Consider the following 17,726-nt stretch of genomic DNA (forward strand, 5'->3'; position numbering starts at 1 on the left):
TTTTTTGTCTCGGGTTTAAACCCTGAAGTTCCCAATAAAAGCATCTTTCAATGCAATATTCAGTCTAAATATACATTTATATATTTATAATGTATAAGGATAAATAAAATATGGCACAACAACATTTTGAAACAGCTTTTAGTGAAAACCTGATCCGCAAATGGAGCGGAAAATGGAAATGGAGCAAAAAAATAAGAAAAAAAAACCCTTTCAAACCAGTAAGACTTCAAATATTCATACACTGACTGCACATCTCTACTCCCAAAACTCCAATTCCTGTGATTTTTCCTCAGTGCTGCAAAGATAGTTCACAAAAACACTGTGTGGTTTCTGCTCCCCAAAAGCCTTTTGGGTTCACAGCCCTGTCCAAGGCCCTCCCCTGCTCCCAGGCCTCAATCCTCTCTGTGCTTTTGGCTCAGGCAAAACAAGAAAAGCAGAATTTTCCACCCCTGGGAGCTGGGATCATTGCAGGGTGGAGTTATCCAGGACCAAGCACTCAGAGACCCCTCAGTTTCCCTGCCCTGGGGCAGAGGGGGAATTCCAGCACCAGATCAAAGGGGTCACTCACACAGGAGGTGACAGGAGGAACCTGGGGGGTGGCAGCTCCAGGAGCAGCTCCTGGGGACAGTGACCCTGGGCCAGGCTGAGCAGGGAAGGAAGGGCCCAGGGAAGGCTGAGAGCAGCTCCCAGCACTGGGAATCTCCTCTGGCAGCAGGACCTGGAGCAGGGCAGGGGAGCCAGAGCATCCCGAGGGCACAGCTGGCACAGCTGGCACAGCTCCCCATGCCAAGGTGGGCCCTGAAGGGACTCAGAGGAGCTGGAAGCACTGGCTGTCCCCTCCCTGAGCCAGGGCTGGTGTCCCCAGCAGCTCTGCACTGCTGGGACTGTCCCTGCCACCACCCCTCGGCCTCTCCTCTGCCTGGACTCTCTCCCAAGTGCAAAAACATCCACTGGCAGCAGATGCTGCTTTCTGAACAGTCCCAGCACGAACCAAACCCCAGGCTGCCTGCCCATGGCCACAGGAAAAGGCCTGGAAGGGGCAGCCCAGCAGAGCAGGAAGATCCAGGTCCTTCCAGGGGAAGGCTGGGCTGAGATGGAAACAATGAGCACAGGCAGCAAATTCACTGTGGTGGGGAGCACCTGAGCTGTTGTGCCCCAGATCTGGGGTGAAGAAGGTGCAGGAGCAGCAGGCGAGGCAGGTCTGGCTCTCACCCACCTCCTCCAGATGTGTCTGTACAGGATCAGAACAGTTTGGGAAGATTGGAAAGCACCTTTAAAGGTCCAAGCCTCCAGAAGGCTGAAGAAATGACCCCAGCACACATCTCAGAAGGAAACCTGTCCCCAGGGGTGAGGACAGGGACAGCCCTGGAGCAATGCTGCAGCTGGACGTGTCTCCAGGTAGGATGGAAGAGCTGAGCAGACTGGAAACCTCTCCACTCCCAGACTGCAATTGTTCAAGTGACTTCCTCAAGGATTAAATTTGACTAAACAAAGAAGTGACTCAGCTGAACTGAGTGTGACCCAGAGCTGGGCGAGTTTCACACCAAGGAGTGTCAAGTCCTGGGGATTTGGAATCTCTGGATTCAAAAAGAGATGAGTAAATTCATTCATTACCAAGTGATGTCACCTTCCTGCCTGCAGGACCTCGGGGACTGTGGGTGTGATCCCAGCCCCTCCAGGCTCAGCTTGATCCCAGCAGTGAGGGGGAATCCCCCTTCCCATGCCCAGAGCCCAACCCCAGCCAAGAGCAGAGGGAGCACAAAGAGATAAAGTGCTGCCCCAACAGGAAAGAAGGTCAAGAGATGGAAGCACAAGAATTTCTGGTCTGTGTGCTCAAGGAGACACAAATTCCTGGTGATCAGAAGGAGCTGCAGATGAGCTCAGTGCCAGAATGGCAGGGCAGTGAGGATGTGCTGCACTCCCTGCTGCTTCCCCAAAATGCTGCTTCCCTCCCCTCTCCCACTGCATCCACAGTGAAGGGAGGTGAAGATGCCCCCAGACTGATCCACACCTCCCTGCAGGGAACAGCCTCGTTTGTGCCAAGCCCAGAGGGGATGCAGGGACACCTCGAGTCCCCACTGTCCCCTGCACCAGGGGGATCCAGCCTCTGCATCCCCAGCAAAGCTTTCCCACTCTCTCCCTCAGCAATCCAACTGCTGGGTGTCTCCACACCCCTGGCTGATGGAAGAATTGCTGCTGAATTACTCATCTGCAGCAAATCCCAGATTTAGGTCCAGTGCCTTTGGAGCCCTCCCAGCACCGTGGGTCCCAGGGGACTGGGCCTGGTGAGCCAGAGGTGGCAAATGCCCAAGAAAGGAAGAGCCCACGCAAGCCTTGCTCCTCAAGGCTGACATTCAGCAGCAGGGACAGGTTTTCCTCAGCACAGCACTCAGGAAGTTCCATGGTTTTGGCAGCAGACCTGCTCCAAGATGTGTTTTTGCTTCCTGGCGAGTCCTTTGCTGGCAGCAGGGGCGTGGAGGAGGGGGAATTGTGTGACAGCCACAGGACTGGACCCAGCACCAGCAGGAGAAATTCTCTTTTTTGGAACTGTTTGGTTTTGATTGCTCCAGAGGATCTTCAATTATTGCAAACAGGTTTCAGCTCCTGGCTCAGTGCTCCAGCAGTGGGGTCACAGCTGTGGCCACATGGATCAGATCCCAGCAGCTCCAGGTCTGCCTCCAGCCAGGTGAGAGCTCTTCCCAGTGTGCAGACACAGCAGTAAGAGACTGGCCAGGAGCTGGACTTGGTGAGCCTCCAGGACCCTTCCAACTCAGGATGTTCTGTGAGTCCACAATTTTAAGCTGAGCTTGCCCCAGAACATGGCAAAGCAATAAAAGGTCAGGGAGAGGGAAGACAAAACCAGGAATCTCTTGGCAAAAACATCTCCCAGCTCAGCCAGTGCTGAGGCACCAGCCCCAAACTGCCCCCTTGGCTTCCACCTCAGTGCTGAGCAGGCCCCTCTGGAAGCACAAGCTGGGAACCACGGCCAGGAGCAGGGCCTGGGCTGGGGGAGACACCAGCAAGGCTGGAGCAGCTCCAGGGTGGGATGGCAGGGTGGCAACAGCAGGCACTGGGATGCCAGCAGGCACTGGGATGCCAGCAGGCACTGGTGCACAGGCAGGGCAAGGCTGATGCTCAGGCAGACTGGATCCCTTTCCAGGAATCCCAAAGATTCTCTCCTGGGTCTGGTTCCCTTGGGCCTTCCTGGATCACATCTGGAGTCACAGACTCAGCAATGCTGGGGGTGGCAGTGGCTCAGCCAGGTGAGTGCTGAGCTCCAGGGGTTGTGCTGCCCATCCCTGAGGCTGCTGCTGAGCCTTGGACACTGGCTGGCCACCAAGGCAGTGAGCAAAGGTGACACTGAGGGACAGACAGGCTTTGCTTTTCCACAGCACCCAGCAAAGAGCAGGGGACCAACCCCTCACCCAAGGCCTTTGCTCCAAAGGGTCCTGGAATCATAGAATTGTGCAGGTTGGAAAAGATCTTTCAGATCAGAGTCCAGCTGTGAGATGACAGTGCCAGGCCACCCTGACCTCTCTGACAGCTCAGCCTGGCTCCCCAGGATGCAGAGCACATCATTGCCACAAGGATCTGTCCCTCCCCAGCATCCAGGGAGTGCCAGGTGCCAGCAGGGGGGTGACACAGGTGAGCCAGGCCTGGAGCAGTGCCCAGAGGCTTCCATGGGATCTGTGGGTTGGTTCCTTCTCCAGCAGGAATGCTGGGGGTGCCTTGGGCACCACCCAAACCAGGACAGGGCTGGCAGCTGAGTTTTCTTCCTGGATCTCCATGGTTGGAGATGAAGGGAGGCACAAGAGCCCCAAGGGACACCAGATCCTGGTCCCTCTGCAGGAAAGGATCTGATCAAACCAGGGGGATGAAAAGCTTCTACTTGTATTTCCTCCTCTCTCTCTTTCACCAGAGATATAAATGATGGGTGAGAGGTAATTAGGAAATTAATTAAGGCTGCTGCCCCTCCAGCAATCACTCATTTACAGTCTCCAGAGGCCCCAGCACTCTGCTGTGTGCTGGGGCAGAAGCTGGAGCTGCCCAACTCCCAGCTGCAAAACATCTGGGTTACTGTGCTCCTGGATTCCAGGACATACACTGTGTTTGGCTCCTACGAGAAGCTACTGGATGTTCCTCTCACCCTCTGAGCATTCCTGCCCTTTCCCAGGTTCTCCTCGTGCTGCCAGTCCTTCAGCAGGACACACAAAGCAGAAACCAGTCCAAAACGCCCCCAGCTCCCAGTGCCCTCCCAGGGGACAAGGAGGCAAAGCCAGAGCCCAGAGGCTGCCATGGAAGACACAGCCAGGAATCCAAAGGACAACTGCACTTTTCCTAAACCTCCCCCAGACTGCCCAGGCTGAGGCACAGAGCTCAGCCCTGCAGAGGGTGGGAGCTGCTGCAGCCCCTGAGCCCTTCCCAAACACTGCCAACCCTGCTGGATCCAGGAGGGCACAGGGACCTCAGTGACCCCAAACCCAGAGCAGCTCCTTGTGACCCTGGGGGGCTCCATGGAGCTCCTGCCAGGGCCTGGCTGCTGCAGTGGGAGACTCACCAGGGAGCACTAGAAGGGATTTAAAGACACTGCTGCCCTATGAGCACCAGGGTCAGCAGGGAGGTGTTTTCCAGAGCCTGAATGTGATTTTTTTTCCAGTCATTTTGCTGTTGCAATCCCCTTTCTACTGTAGTTTTCTTTATTGGTGCTTGGCCAGGCCTGAACTCAGACCAGCCTGATTTCTACTTAAATGGATCCTCCTTCTCCTCCTCACTTTGTGCATGTGAATAAATAAGTTTTTACAGGTTCAATGTGCATTGTACAAACTAAAAACAAAGGAAATAAAGCATAGGAAACTCAGAAGTTTTCATCACAGCTCTATAAAATCAGCCCTTCCTGCACACACGACACCGAGTCACGACGCGAGTCCCTGCCCCAGGGGACAGTGACAGCACAGGCAGCCAGGTCAGGGTGTTTTTGTGAACTACCATTCAAGAACCTACTCAAAAGCAAAGGAACACAAAAGCAAAATGCACCTTGTTAATCCATGTACACAGCCAAGCCGGGTCAGAGTCAAGTATCAAAACCCTACCAACGAAACACGTCGTGCTTGGAAGGAAAGAACAACGAGCTGAGCAAACTCTGCAGCCTGCAGCAGGACAGAAACACAACGTTCAGTCTTCCCAAAGTGGGGAAAGGGCTGCACCAGCACCAGCCAGCACACACCCTGCTCAAACACCAAGGCCAGCCCCAAGAAGCGAGTTACCAGACCAGCTACCAAAATTCACAGTGACCCCAGCGCCACCAGCAACTGCAAATGGCCCAGGGAAGTAGTTTGGATGGGGCAGGACTTGGATTTCTCCTGTTCCAGCTGTGCCTGCGTGGGCTGTGCCTGCCCAGGCTGCTCCAGAGGGGAGCACAGAGCCCTCGTTAGTCACAAACTCAATTAAAACCCACCCAGTTAAAAAGCGCCTGGCTCAGGCCGAACCAAACCCCAGGGGGAGAATTCCTTCCTCTGTCAGCCCCGGCTGCCAACCAAGAGGATTTTGGGATATGAACAGTCAGGGGAATAAATAATCTGCAGACCTTTAAAAACTGGGTTTGGCATTGGTCAACCCCCAAAATCAGCACCAAGGATTCAAACCAGAGGCACAGTTCTGACGGACAAAATAGCACCGAGGAGGCTCTTTAACATCTCTGCTGGTGTGCCAGTCCTTTAGTATTCAGAGAATTTAATAACAATAACTTGTATTTATGAATCTAGGTGGAATAAAATAAGTCAAAGTTGTTTTCACTTTAAAAAAAAGATAAATACTTTATCTAAACTATCAACAATACAAACTGGAGCTTTAAGCATTTCTTTTGCCTTTTTTTTTTTCCTTTTTTCCTTTTTTTTTTAGTCAGATTCACAGTAATTGTTTGCTCTGTTGTTTAGGTCTTTTTTATGGTTTTTGTTTTTTTTTTTTTTTGTCCAGTAGTAAGAGTAGAAACCCCTGCACAGGCCAGGTGAGCACCTTTCAGTGGAAGCCGAGTGAAGTTGGTCCACGTTGTCCTTGCATAGGTCACATTGGGTTGAGGTAGAAATCCTAGTTACCTGCACAACAGGAGGAGAGGAAGAGACTCATCTAAATAAAAGGCAAAAATCTGCTGTGTTGTTAGATGTGTCAATCATTCCTACATTGCTTCAAGACCTCCTCAGATGAAGCAAATCTTGACCCAATCCCAATTAGGAAAGGATGGATGTTCCAAGGGACATGTGGCCCCTCCAAAAGCTGCAGTTTTTCAAGCTGTGGCTGTGTTGAACTCTGTCCTATGGGTTTGAAATCAAGTGAGGGGAAAAGAGCAAAAAGGTATTTTCCCCCTCAGTACTTCACCTTTTTATAGTAAAAGTTAATCTGCTTTGAGTTTTGTTATTATTGTTGGGGAGGGACATTATGAATCATGGAATGGTTTGGGATGGAGGGACCTCAAAGCCCATCCAGTGCCACCCCTGCCATGGCAGGGACACCTCCCACTGTCCCAGGCTGCTCCCAGCCCTGCCCAGCCTGGCCTTGGGCACTGCCAGGGATCCAGGGGCAGCCACAGCTGCTCTGGGCACCCCAAGCCAGGGCCTGCCCACCCTGCCAGGGAACAATTCCTGCCCAATCTCCCACCCAGCCCTGCCCTCTGCCACTGGCAGCCATTCCCTGGCTCCTGTCCCTGCAGGCCTTGTCCCCAGTCCCTCTGCAGCTCTCCTGGAGCCCCTTCAGGCCCTGCCAGGGGCTCTGAGCTCTGCCTGGAGCCTTCTCTTGTCCAGGGGAGCAGCCCCAGCTCTGCCAGCCTGGCTCCAGAGCAGAGAAGCAAAGCAGATTATTTCAGTCCCCAATTCCTGGTTCCAGCCCTGGTTCCCCAAGGACTGAGCACATCTGAACACATTTCTGTCCTCACTGAAATCAGGGGCACTGCTCAAATACCTTGGCTTCAGCTCACAGGGCTTGGGATCACAACCACCTCTGGTACCATCAGTTCTGCTCCTGTGCTCCACAACCCAGCTTTGACACCCAGCCACTCTTCTCCACGTCCCTTTTGTGCTTTGCCTCCATTTTCAGTATTTGTCAGTGACAGGGACTGTCACACCTGATGGATCCTAGTCCAGCATGGTCTCAGTTCCAGGTAATTCCAACAGAGACTCTCACACTGCCCTCACACACAGATCCCAAACTGACCCTCCTCATCATCCCCATCTTCTTCATCCCCATCCTCTCTCTGTTTGGGGTTTTCCAAGCCCTCCTCTCTGCTGGCACACAAAGCCATTCCTCAGCCCTTTCCTGGAGGGAAATACTTACGTGCCTCCCAAAAGCCTAACCAGGGGTTTGTGGTGTCTGAGGAGGAATTTGATGAGGAAGACACTACACACAATGCACAGAGGCTCTCTCAGGTATGTTGTAATCGAGTTTTATAAGCAGCAAAGTGTGTTCAACCACGTTTGTAAGCTTTGGTACCAGTGGACAGCAACAACATCACAGACCTACAAGGAAAGCACGGAGCCAGCTCTGGGGCTGGACACGCTGGATGCACTTGGCAAGCACGAGTTGGTACAGCAGGATTGCCACAGAGTGATTGATGAACCACAGGACCCAGCTCTGTGGTGGTACAGTTTATTCTAGAGACAGTTCAATAAATACCTGCTGCAGGAGAAATGCACACAGCCTCCAGAACCCTCCTCTCCTACAGCCTTTGTGGAGAGTGGAGCCCACTTCCCCCTGCACATTCCCTGTGCTCCCAGGGCTTGTGAGCAAAAATAAAACATCTGCTGGGGCTGTTCCTGCTGGCCCTGGCAGCAAGTCCAGCACAGGGAAGTGACAGGGAGTCACAGCCCTTCTCTGCTCCCTGTGCTTCTGTTTGCAGTGATGCAGGGGACACTGACTGCACTGCACGCCCAGGGAATTTGCTCTCCAAGCAAAGCTGAAGCTTATAACCTAGAGATTGTTAACTTTATGACTATGTAGAGCAGCTGTTGTTGACTGGCAGTTTTTACTGACCACCACATTGTCACACAGAGTCACAAAGAGGCACCTTTGGGCACCTCAATGCCAGAGACAAGGACTGGTTTGGGATAAACAGGCTGTGCAAGAGGGGAGGGGGATCAGATGGGCAACACCCACTTCCAAAAACTGTATAAAACCACATGGAAAATAGACATTTCCTCCTGTTACTACCTCCAGAAAGAATCCTTTCTCTTTCTATGAAGAGACCTCAGCCTGAACATAACCCTGAGCCAGAGCAGAGTTACCCCTGTGAGCACTCCTTGTCGAGAAATCCTGACTCCCAGAACAGAGAGCACCAACACTTCCCATCCTCTGCCACCAGCTGATTTGCTCCCCACATTTTAGAGATTCCTCTCCCCATTTCAGAGGTTTCTCTCCCCCATTTTAGGGCTCATTTTCCCCATTTCAGAGGTTCCTGTTTCACGGAGCCCGGCCCCGACCTCTCTCTGCAAAGGAAGAAGCGTCAGTGAGCATCTCGCACGCAAACTCCTCTGGTTTTGTGTCTGGCCTTACCTTACAAAACAAGAACTGTTAGCTAAGCAAGCTCTTTATCGTGGCTTAACCCCCGAAAGGTGCGAAGCATAAGGAGGCTGCATGCCAAGGGTCACCCACATAGCGGCCGTGCCAGCGGCGTTGGGCTGCGGGAGCACGCGGGGCAGGGGCGGGTGGTGGACTGTAAAGGAGGGGCGGGAGGGTTTGTGCTGGAGAGAAGCCAGTTTAAGAGACAAAGAAGAGTTAGACTGGACAGGAGCAGAGGAGGAGGAGGGCAGGAACGTCTCGCCAGGAGGGATGGAGGGCAGGTTCTGCAGGAGAGCAGGCTCGGAGTTAGAAGCGAGTAAAGGAGGAGGGGGAGGCAAGGACACGTTAGGAGGGGGCGGAGGGGGATGGAAGACAGATTGCACTGGAGCTCTGTTGAGGTGCTGAGCAGGTCTAGTCTCACTAGATGTTACTAAATTAGAGGAAGAGGGTGGGAAGGATGAGGATGAGGTGCTGGCAACAGCCTGCAGAGGGTTTAAGCTTAGCACGGTGCTGCTAGAAACAGCACTGCTGCTGAAACTGGCTCCAAATTGATGAGGAGAGGAGGCAGAAGGCACCGCATGGTTAAAAATACCTGCAAACAGGAGAGAAAAACTCAGCTTCAACAGATGGCCTTTGTACAGTCTCAAGTGACAAGAGAAACAAAACAAAAAAGAAAACAAAAAAAAGAAACAAACAAACAAAAGCAAAATTATAATAGTTACAGCCCCATACAAAAATGTGCAGCGTGAGAAGGCAGCAAGCAATGAAGAGATAATGGTGCAGGCCAGGAGGTACAAAAGGTTCCACTTACCTTTCCTACTGCCAACCTCTAAATGCCACGAGGAAAAATGGTCAGACCCAAGAACTGTCAGTTCTATACCACACGGGCAGAGTTTTGATGAGATTAGAAGTGATCTTTAGAGTTGCTTATCTGAAGACTCAAAGTGCTGCTCTTCCCTCCCCACCCTCCTGCTCCCCCACTTACAGGGCAGCAGAGGGGAGGTGTAATTCCAGCAAATCTACGTGCTGAGAGATGTGAGAGTTAGGATTTCCCGACATGGTGCCTGAATGATTATGGACAGGTAAGAAAAACTGCCCTAGACACTTAGAAATGGCAGGTTCAGCCTATCTTCTGGTCCTGCCACCTTGTCCCCGGTGTGGGCACAGAAGCCAAGCCTGTGCAGAATCCCAGAAGTGCAAGGTGCATATGGCATTGCCCTTCCTGGCCAAGAAATGCTCTTCATGTCCATTCAAGGGCCAGAATGCTACAGAACTCCCAACACCAGCTCCTCTGATGTTCTGCTCCTCCTGGATCATGCTAAATCCATTCAAGGCCTAAACTCAACCTTTACTGAAGTTGACAAGTTAGAGATCCTTAACATGGTACCAGGACAAGTCAAATCTGTTACCTGCAGGCAGACCTAAGTTGGTTCCAACACAGCAACATCTGAACAAGCAAACATTATCAATCACAAAGTCTGGGTGTATTGTTTCATTAAGGTGGTACAACAAGCTCATCTAGCAGACAAAGCTCATGAGATTTCACTGTAGGGAACTGAAATCATCCTAGCAATTCCAAGAGAGAGAGAGAAAGAGAGAGAGAGAGGAGACTGGTTATGTGGGACAGATCTGCTTTGCATCCTGTAGAAATGAAAGGGTTTCACCCCTGGAGAGGCAGTGTCAGACTTTCCTTTAGGCCCTGTCTTATACCAGAGAAAGAGTTCTGCCTACCTCCAACTGTTCCACCTGTAACCCCAGGAGAGAAGTTCCCCATAGTGTGAGAATTAGTCAGTCTGGTTGCAGCTGATGACACGTGGACCAGACTGGCAGCAGCTGGCATTGAATTAAATAAGGACTGCAATACTGAGGAATTTGTCACCGAGTTGAGGTTTGCTTGCAAGGCCATGGGGCCGAGGGGGAACTGCGATCCAGTGGTCAGAGTGTTGAGGAAAGGATGGTGCGTCGGGACAGACGGCGCTGGGTTCCCTGCTGAGGAAACAGCAGTAGAAAGGCTTTTACCATTCAGAAGGCCACCAGACGAAACAGCAGCAGAAATGAAAAGGTTGTGGCCGTTTTTAAACTCCACGTCTCGGTCCCTTCCCTTGCCGACCTTTCCGTTGTGCTGCACAGAGTTTTTGTCCACAGCCCCCCCCGCTCGGGCGCCCATCTCGCTGAGCTCCTTGCCCTTCACCCCCGGCCGGCTCAGCTCTTCTCCCTTGGTGCCCAGACCTTCCAGCTGCCTCTTGTTCAGGAACAGGTTGGTGTCTGACACCGCCAGGTCCTTGCCTCGCTGCGAGGGGAAGCCCAGGGAGCAGTTGGGAGCAGAGCCATCCCCAGCTTTGTGTGGAAGAGCGGCGCCGTCCATGAAGCCGTGCAGGCCCAGCTCGGAGGACAGGCCCCCGTTGTAGCTGAAGCCATTGGGGGGGTTTGTGCCAGGGCTCAGCCCATCCGAGGGCACTGCCAGGCTCTTCCTGGGGTGTCCTGGGACCTTGGTGTCCATGGGCAGCCCGTCCTCGGAGGGAGGCCTGAAGGCAAACAGGGAGTTCTGGCTCAGGGCTGACGCGGCCTGCAAGGGGCTGTCTGTGGTTTTGGTCAGGTTGATGTCAGATATCGGTGAAAAAGTCGATTTCCATTTGCTGCTGTTCATGTTCTCGTTGCTTTGTGCTTGTTTCCTCCCCGATATGCTGCCACCTGGTTGGGGGGGGGAAGGTTTACAAATGTCAATAAACAGCATTCACTCAGTCTGCCCTGTGAGAACAGGGTTTTATAGAATCAGAGTCCTTAAGGCTGGAAAAGACCTTTAAGATCATCAAATTCAATCGTCAACCAGCACCACCACCATGGTTATCACTAAACCATGTCCCCAAGTGCCCCATCCACTCATTTTTTGAACACTTCCAGGGATGGTGACTCCACCACTGCCCTGGGCAGCCCCTTCCAATGCCTGGCCACCCTTTTAGTGAAGAAATTCTCACAATTTCAAATCTAAACCTCCCCTGGCACAGCTTGAGGCCATTTCTTCCTGTCCTGTCCCTTGTTTCCTGGGAGCAGAGGCTGATTCCCCCCGGCTGTCCCCTCCTCTCAGGAAGTTGTAGAGTGAGGACTCCCTGAGCCTCCTTTTCTCCAGGCTGAGCTCCCTCAGCTGCTCCTGGTGATCCAGACCCTTCTCTGAACAGCATCCACATTTTTTACCCTTTAAAACCCACCTTTAATCAGTCTGTAATTCTATTTCTGAATCAAAGGCAGAAATATTTGTGACGTCACCTAAAGGTCCTTAAAATACAGTCTAACACTCTGGAAAAGTCTGAGAATACTGACCTACTTTTTCCCCCTATATTTGTACAACAGATCCCTCCTCAAACCCTGAGTCAGTGAAAAAACTGGTCAGATCTTTGCTGGCCTGTGACTACAGAAAGAAGTGACCCAAAATCTGTAATTAGCAGCCACCTGGCTTAATGATAATTAAGCATCACACTTGATCTAGCAGCAGAGATAAACATCCCACTGACTGTCAGCTTCACCCATCCCCAGGCCCAGCCATTACCACAAACAATTCCCATTCCTCACACGTACCATTTTCAACAGTCTTCTGTGGAGATTTGCTTTCCAATGATATTGTTGCAATTTTCCTCTCAATTCTGGTGGGAAAATAGAAAGGTTACAGCAAACCTGTAGCAAACCTTCTGTTGCACATTTCCCATCACCATCTATACTCCTCATGATCAGGTCTTATCAGATGAGAGAGTATAAAAAACCAATTCAGTCCCACAGTTTTTGTCACTAAAGAAATTTATAAACATCCAAAAGCCCACCACAAACTTTAGGCAGGAGCTATTACAGAATTACTGCTCTTTGACAGGATTAGTGCACGTTCAAAGAATTTTGTTGTTTTCTTTCAAAACAAGAAGCAGAGACACGTTACTATAGTGGTTATTTCTCTAAGAACCACAGGATGGTTTGGGTTGGGAGGGACCTTGCAGCCCATCCAGTGCCAGCCCTGCCATGGCAGGGACACCTCCCACTGTCCCACGGTGTTCCTAACCCTGTCCAGCCTGGCCCTGGGCACTGCCAGGGATCCAGGGGCAGCCACAGCTGCTCTGGGCACCCCAAGCCAGGACCCTTCCAGGCTCCTGCCATCCCTGGGCTGAGCCCCCTCCTGATTCCTGCTGAATTGAGGGGAGGAGAGGGACAAACCAGGCTGGTTTGGGGGCTGCCAGCAGGACTTGGGGTGCAGGAGATGCAGCTGAGGTGGGGGTGGTGGCTGGCATGTGTCACTGTGTCCTGACACATCAGCCCAGCCCTGTCCCTGCCCAGCCACCCCAACACCCCACCCTGAGCAGCCCTGGCAGCGCTGTCCAAACGCTCCTGGAGCTCTGGCAGCCTTGGGGCCGGGGCCATTCCCTGGGCAGCCTGGGCAGTGCCAGCACCCTCGGGGCAAGAACCTTGCCCTGAGCTCCATGCCAAGCCCTGCCACAGCTCCAGCCCTTCCTGGGCTCCTGGCCCTGTCCCAGAGCAGAGCTCAGCCCCTGCCCCTCTGCCTGCCCTGGGCAGGAGCTGCAGCCCCCAGGAGCCTCCCCTCAGTCTCCTCCATTTCTCAGTCATTTCCCCAGCAGTTATCTGCAAGGCCAGACCCTGCCAGCCTTGTAAACACAGCAGCAGCAACAGCAGGTTCCCACATTCTACTGCCTGAATACCTTCCCTGTTCACAGCTTCAGCCACATAAGAGATTTGGGATAATGGGATGGGCCTTCAAGCAAGGAGAACAAAGAGGCTTTAAACCCACCCCTCCTGCTGAGAGCAGTGTTATCAGCCCTGGGAGAAACCCTACCCTGAAACTGTGCCTGTGCATTCACCTGCTGCTATTGTGCTCATCCTCAGAGCCCTGCTCGTCATCCGATGTCAGGGGGGAGTAATGGACACCGTTGCTCTGAACGAGGGGCTTCTCTTTTTTCAGCACTGGGGGCTGGTCATTGTCCTGGTAAGGAACAGGAGAGTTCTTCAGGGAGTTTTCAGGAGAGGAAATGGCTGTTATTTCTAAAGGCTGGTTAATGTTATTGACCTGGGTGAGAAGGAAAGAAAGCAGTTACACATGAGAGTATCCCTGGAAAATCAGCTTGTTAAGGAGTTTAATGCAGGTTTAACTTGCTCTGGGACATCCAACAGCTGCTTGTTTAGCACTGCTGCTGTCTTCCACCTCCTGCCTCAGAACCTGGGGTGAAAGCTTAAATGTAACTTGGAAAAATAGCTAATTTTCATTCTTTGATGTTATGTTTGACATCAGAAATGACGACCTGGGATAAACCTTTTCTTCTCAAAATACACTGCAGGATCACATGCACACAACTCTCTAGCTGGCTTCATTAGCAAGAATGCCATATGCTTCTGGCACTCCTCTGCTGTTTAGTCAATCTTAGCTTAAACTATTTTCAAAATATTGAATCTACAGCCTCAAAAATCAACTTCACTGCAGAAACAAGCTCTTTGTCATGAGGGAAGAGATTATTTTTAATTTTTAATGCTCTGACAGCAAAGAGCTCTTTGAAGATGTTCTGCTTATACACAAACTGTTCACCAACTTAGTGAAAATGAGAGGCAGGAGAATTGCTGCAAAGAGCCTTCATGGCAATTCCAGCCCCAGCCTGGGAGCCTGGAGCTTATCCCTTGTGGAATCCTCTGATTCCTTCCCCCAGGGAAATCCCCAGAGCCTTGCCTTGGAGACACCATAGCCTTTCCATAGTCTTACCATGGAGTTTACCCCACCTGGGTGGACAGAAAAGACTTCCCCATGGAGTCTTGCCCAACATTCATCCATCCCAGTTCCTTTCCCCATATGTCCCAACCTCCCCTGGTTTCTCCTTTCCCTGCTTCCTCCTTGGTTGTGGCCCTGCTGGCCAGCCCCATCTTCCCTGAAAGCCAAAGCCCTTTGCCCTGCCCTTTGTGCAGCCCCTGTACCCTCCACTACTCAAACCTTGTGCAGAGCACATGGTTTGTCTTTTGTCTCTGGTTTCCCATTGGCATGCTGAAATAAACCTCACTGGAACTGACCATATGTTATAGATACCTATTATAATGCTGGCCTTTCACAAATATTAAAATGGATTTTATATGTGTGATGTTAAAGTAACTGTGTTATAAAGATATAGTTTTTATTTCTACTATTAACTAAGCTTAGACATAGTAGTGAAATAGCTGATGTAAGTGTGGTTGTGTTAAAATGCCTGCTTGGATGGGATAACATCCCCTGAACACAGGATGAGGAGACCTGTACAGATCTGCCAACCATCAGCACTCACTGTCTGAAGACAACAGGACCAAGGCCCAGACTGGAAGTGATAAAGACAAGGAACCAAAACCACAGCCAAGAAACATGCATGCTCTAAAAAGGAGGACCCAAGGAGTGGCAATGTAAAATAGTTCCTGGGATATGTAAACTCGTTTATGGATATGCTTAAGGGTCTATGAATATGCAGCATGCTGATGTAAGGGAAAAGGTATTTAAGGGGTATCTCCAAAGGCTGAGTGCCAATATGCACCTGGCCATAATAACCTTTGCTCTATGGTCTTTGTCTCCCACTGTCCTTTATTAAATTTCTTAAATTTTTTACAGGAGAGTGCCGGTGTTTTCACAGGCTGAAAACCCTTCCTTTATTAAACTTCTTAAATTTTCACAGGAGAGTGAAGGTGTTTTTCAGACGAAACAAAAGGCCCTTCTGCCTCTCTTTGCTGAGCTAGCCATGGTGAGTGTGGTGTGTGTGGACGTGCCTGCCTTGCCCGAATGCTCACCCAAGCAGCTTTTCCACAGGAGATGCTCACTGGGGAACAGGGAACACAACCACCCTCTAACCCACACTGCAAGCCTAACTCCAAGAGCCCTCCCAAAGCCCAGCTCGTGGCCTTACCATGGAGTTGATATTGAGGGGTGACCCCGAGGGCTGCGTGAAGAGCCCGGCCACGGAGGGCAGGGGTTTGCGTTTCGGGGAGACGGCGGCGTTCCCGCTGGCACTCCCAGTGTTGGATCTCTTCCGCCGGCCCCGCTTCTTCCCGTCCTGCCCGTGGGCCTGGCCGCTGCCGGGCACGGGGCTGTGCTTGCTGGAAGGGGATTGTTTTACATGTCCTGTATTAGGAGAGATTGTAAAGATGATTCTCCTCTTGGCCTCGTTCTCAGGATCTGAAAACGCTGCATCACACTGCAGGTCCCCCTTTGTTCCTTCGGCAAAGATCTTCTGAGCCTCTGCACTCTGCAGTCCCCCTGCCAGGCTCTGGGCCGGGCCACTTAAGCGGGGGCTCGAGTGCTGCTGAGCAGGGGAGTTCTGCCCAGAGTTCCTCATCATTAGCAAAGGATGTTGTGGAGTGGAACTCCGAGACCCTACAGAGTTAAAGAGACTCCCAGAGTCGTCCAGAGCTGCCTGATCAACACTATGGTTAAGATGGGCTGGGCTGTTTGTAAGATTTCCATTGACTGCCACGGAGCCAGAAGAGTAAGAAAAACCTGTTGAGAGGGAAAGTATAGATCATTGCTGGGGCTGAGCGAGAGAGAGGTCACTGAGTACAGGGCTGGGAGGGCCAGGAGGGATTCCAGCTCTGCCTGGAGAACAGCCAGTGGCCCTGGATTACACGGGAAACACAGGGCTGCTTTTCCACAGGGCAGTGAGGACGTGGCTCTCTGGGTGCTGAGGTGCCAGCTGGGGGTTAGGGACTTCCACTGCTCTCTTGCCAGTTCAGGAAAATTCACTGCTATATGGAGGTACCCACAGAACATGTGCTCCTCCCAGCTTTCCATGGCATTTGAGTTTAAGCTGCGTTTGAACTATCACCCCTTTTGAAATCAGGGCTCCTCTACTCTCAACTCCTTCCTTTCATCAAGGAAATGGATGGCCAGACTCAGTCCTCCCCTTCCCCAAAAAGAGAAGAACTTGGCCATCCACACAGCCCACCTCCTCCAAATTCAATAAAAGGCTGGGACTCGGGGAGTGACAGGGGACCTTCAAAGACATAGTGGCAGAAAAATTCCACAAAGGAGGAATCCTGGGAAGGGAATTCAGTGTTTGTAACAGGGTATCATAAATGGGTTTAGGGCTCTAGGATGGGCTCTCTAAATGAAAAGGGCAGAAGGGAACAACATGGTAATGGTTTACAACAAGGTTTTTTTAAATATTTCATTTGCTTTATAGATAAAGGCAGCCAAGCCCTTTACAAAACAGATACTGAAACAACCCAAGCCCCTCAAGGTGGTAAACACTGAGAACAAAAGCACTCTTTGGTGAGTGATCAGCTGCAGAACCTACTTTTCCTGGCCCAGAGTAGCTAAAGACCATTATTTCCATGGATGAGTGAGTCAGAAGCAATGTCTGCACCTAAAGGGATCCCCATCCTCTCCCATTTGTGCTTTTCCCACCCAGGTTGTTGGGGCTTTACAGCTGCTCACGAGCCACCTCCATAACCTGCCCCAAAGAATTCATTCTGCTATTTAAAGACCCTGTAAAATACAACTTTTAAAGCCAGATCACCAGCTCAGGACACAGCAGTGTCACCAGCTGCAGACACTCTGCAGGTCACCACTGCAGATACCAGCTTCAACACTCTGCAGGTTTGCCACACTGTAAATCTGTGGCAATCTCTGGATCCCCACAGAATTCACAGCAGCAATTGTTTATTTACAAGTAAAGGCACATCAATCCAACCCTTTATGCCAGATGCACCCAAGCTGGAGACACATCAGAGCATCACCCAGGAGTTTCTGTCTCACCCACAGTTATCCAGCAGTCCAGGGCCTGCAGCACCTGGCAAGAAGTGCTTGGAAAACTCAGCTGGGTGCATTTGGGTGCTGCCCCAACAGAGGAGCAGCTGTGCACAGGTGAGGCTGTTACCTGAGGTAGCCAAAGCCAGAGGCTTGTTTCCAGCAGCATTGCTTATGCCATTATGAGAACTAGCACCAATCTGCTTTTCAAGTGTCGATGAGTCTCTGCTCTGGTGAACTGGGCTGGGTGTGCTTCTCTGGGGAGAGAAAAAGGCATTTCAGGAAACAGCATCAGAAATCTCCAGCTCAAACCAAATTCACATGCGTTAGTACATCTGCCTGGGAAGTGGCTCTGCTTTCTGTACGCCCCAGATTCAGCTTGTTTTGAGAAAAGCATGGATCAGCACGTTATGGGCCCAAAAAGTAGTGATTAATTACACTGCAG

General features: G+C 51.5%; 1 protein-coding gene across 7 annotated transcripts in view; it reads right to left on the minus strand.

The window, feature by feature from the left end:
* Positions 1-5,946: 5,946 nt before the first annotated feature.
* Positions 5,947-17,726, minus strand: part of DOT1L (DOT1 like histone lysine methyltransferase) — a 72,771-nt gene continuing 60,991 nt past the window's right edge. For 4 of the 7 annotated variants that reach the window (XM_064396697.1, XM_064396694.1, XM_064396695.1 and 1 more), the window contains 7 exons: positions 17,412-17,538; positions 15,444-16,033; positions 13,398-13,603; positions 12,118-12,182; positions 10,276-11,235; positions 8,539-9,136; positions 5,947-6,092 (listed from right to left, as the gene is read on the minus strand). In XM_064396697.1, coding sequence (XP_064252767.1) covers positions 8,574-9,136; positions 10,276-11,235; positions 12,118-12,182; positions 13,398-13,603; positions 15,444-16,033; positions 17,412-17,538 — 2,511 coding nt within the window. In that variant the 3' untranslated portion in view covers positions 5,947-6,092; positions 8,539-8,573. The remainder of the gene's footprint in view (positions 6,093-8,538; positions 9,137-10,275; positions 11,236-12,117; positions 12,183-13,397; positions 13,604-15,443; positions 16,034-17,411; positions 17,539-17,726) is intronic. The other 3 variants (XM_064396699.1, XM_064396700.1, XM_064396701.1) reach the window with 3 other exon arrangements.

The sequence above is a fragment of the Passer domesticus genome, chromosome 21 (assembly GCF_036417665.1).
Source record: "Passer domesticus isolate bPasDom1 chromosome 21, bPasDom1.hap1, whole genome shotgun sequence".
In the NCBI taxonomy this organism is placed as follows: Eukaryota; Metazoa; Chordata; class Aves; order Passeriformes; family Passeridae; genus Passer; species Passer domesticus.